This window comes from Sapajus apella, unplaced genomic scaffold (genome assembly GCF_009761245.1).
Source record: "Sapajus apella isolate SASKATOON/1434 unplaced genomic scaffold, GSC_monkey_1.0 scaffold52, whole genome shotgun sequence".
Lineage (NCBI taxonomy): Eukaryota > Metazoa > Chordata > Mammalia > Primates > Cebidae > Sapajus > Sapajus apella.
In genome coordinates this window covers 10,837,205-10,839,855 of record NW_022436992.1, presented here as the reverse complement: position 1 = coordinate 10,839,855, position 2,651 = coordinate 10,837,205, and the positions used below count along the sequence as shown (strand labels likewise).

Sequence of the window (2,651 nt, the reverse complement as noted above, 5' to 3'; positions counted from 1 at the left end):
GTTGACCAGGATGGTCTCGATCTCTTGACCTCGTGATCCACCCGCCTCGGCCTCCCAAAGTGCTGGGATTACAGGCTTGAGCCACCGCGCCCGGCCTGCACTGTCCCTCTTGCAGCCTTCCCAACATGTCCCCTTCTGGAGCCAACTTGCTCCATGTGGGTGATGCTTCCCCTCTTCTTGGCCGGCCCTCTGATTGTCCTTAAGCAGCAAGGTGAGAATGCCACCTCTAACATCATCCTAACCCTAGCATTTATAGCTGGGGAAACTGAGGCCCATACAGATTAATTACAGTCCTGAGGCCACTCAGCTGAAAGGGGCAGGGCTGAGCAGAGTAGCTGGTCTGATTGGAAAGCTCAAGCTTCCCCCGTCCCTCTGGTCTGAGGGGGCTTCCAGAGAAGAGGCCTCAGGAAGAGAAGCAGGAGAGCAGGGCAGCCCACGGGGAGCAGAGCTGCTGAGCAAACGTGACTGAGAGGTTCTGCCACCTTCGTGTAACTGGATACATCTGGTGTGATCTGAGGAAGGGAGGCCGCTGAGAAGAGGGAGGCAGAGGTTGCAGTAACCCAGCAGGGGTGAGAAACAGGGGCGAGACACGGGTCAGATGAAGGGCTTAGGCTGGGCGGGAGGTGGAGAGCACGGAGTAGCTCCGGATGTGGTGGGGCGGAAACCTTGGCTAGTGCAGGAGCCAGAAAGCAGGGGAAGGAGCCCTAACCCCAGAGGGTGGGCCTGGGAGCTGCTCCCTGAGGAGCCAGGAAAAGGGACAGCAGAGTGGGCTAGGTGGGTAAAGCGAGGTCTTGGCTTTCCTCATGAGACTGGGTGGTATGGGAATTGTGATTGTCTCCGGGGCATAGGGTGGTTTCACCAGCACCACCCTCTCCTTCCTTTGCCCCATGTGGCTGGGCCTGCAGCCTGCTTGGGCCTCCCTTCTCTCAGACTTAGGGAGCTGAGAAGGTAAGGCAGAGACTGCCCAGGGGAAGGGCAGGGGGCCGGGCGTGATGCACAGACAGACTGCTTTTGTTTCTTGGATATCTTTTTTTGAGGTGAAGTCTTGCTCTTTTGCCCAGCCTGGAGTGAAATGATGCAATCTCGGCTCACTGCAACTTCCAGTCCCTGGGTTCAAGCGATTCTCCTGCCTTAGCATCCTGAGTAGCTGGAATTACAGGTGCATGCCACCACACCCAGCTAATTTCTGTATTTTTAGTAGAGATGGGGTTTCACCATGTTGGCCAGGCTGATTTCCAATTCCTGACCTCAGGTGATCTGCGCACCTCGGCCTCCCAAAGTGCTGGGATTATAGGTGTGAGACACCAGGCCCAGCCCAGACTCTGCTTTTGTTACTTCCTATCTTTCTCTCTGTGATGCTGACCTCCCTCTTCCCCTATCCCAGAATGGGAGACTGACACTGTGTCACTGACACTGTCCCGGCCAGGCAGCCATGCTACAGTCACCTGTCCCTCCTTCCCTCCTCTCACTGCCTGATTACAGTTTTCCCTGGTCCTGTGAATCTTCTTCCTGAACACAATCTGAGGGCCTCAAAAATATTTAGTTAAATGAATGAAGCAGAGGACCAAGGGACCTGCCATCCCTCAGGCAGGTGACAGAGCTGTCCCCAGAATGGGAAGACCACAGAAGAATCTGTGAGTGCAGTTTCCAGAACACCGGTCTCGGGTCATCTGCTGAGGGGTGGAGAAGCCCAGCTCTTTAGGTCTGGGGAACATCAGGTGCCCCACAGTGGCTGTGGCCTCTGCCATAGTGCAGTTCCTCCCGCCTCCCTCCAGCTGAGTCCTGAGATGCCAAGCACCAGTCAGGCCACCTGCCTTTACTCACATGCATGGCTTGCCCTCTGGAGGCCTTGTGTTCTGACAGCACACTAGGAAATATGCATTTTCACTCACTTGACAGTTGCATAGAAGTTAATACTGCAATCAGGCTGGAAATGAGCTGCTGTTCATGTGTGTGGTCTTCATGGGTGGGAGTCCAGTCATGCGCTCCCCACTTCAAGACACAAAATGGAAGACGGGGGGCAGTGAGCCTGACCTTCCTGCAGGTGCTGAGCCAGCTCATGAGGGCTGCCAGGGCTGGGTGTCACCTGCCTCTGAAGGGGCTCAGAGCAGAGGTGGGGAGGTGGAAGAGTAGGAACCTGGGGTGGTGTCCTTGCCAGGCAGGAGGAGAGAGAAGAGCAGGCCCCTGCCAACACCAAGTTGAAACTAAAGCTGTAAAAGTGGCCTGGTCCCCAGGCTGGCAGTTGAGTGTAAGTCTCAAGATGCAGTGAGTGGGCACCCTGAGGTTCTGCCGGGAGCAGGGAGTGGCCATCTCTGGCCTCAGTCCACACAGGCATCAACCACTCCCCTTGGCAGGTGTGAAGCAGCAGCTGGGACTGGTGCGGCCCGGCTTGAGCATGATCTCTGTCTTCATCTGCCTGCGAGGCAACAAGGAAGACTTGGGTCTGCTGTCCACCAACTACTATGTTTACTATGACACGGACATGGACCGAGCGTAAGGCGCGCGCACGTACGCGTGTGTGCATGTGTGCATGTGTGCGTGCGGTGTGTGTGGCCCGTGCCTCCCTGCTTGACTCAGAGAACGAGCAACGGATATGGAATGGGAGGAAGTGGGCAATTTCCAATTGGCGCCTAGAAGTTTGCCATCCCAAG

At 56.2% G+C, this 2,651-nt stretch overlaps 1 protein-coding gene across 1 annotated transcript in view; it reads left to right on the top strand.

Annotated features, from left to right (window-relative positions):
- RETSAT (retinol saturase) overlaps positions 1-2,645 on the top strand; it is an 11,685-nt gene extending 9,040 nt beyond the window's left edge. The window contains exon 7 of the mRNA XM_032243497.1: positions 2,355-2,645. Within this exon, the coding sequence (XP_032099388.1) occupies positions 2,355-2,497 (143 nt within the window). The 3' untranslated portion in view covers positions 2,498-2,645. The remainder of the gene's footprint in view (positions 1-2,354) is intronic.
- The last annotated feature ends 6 nt before the right edge of the window (positions 2,646-2,651 follow it).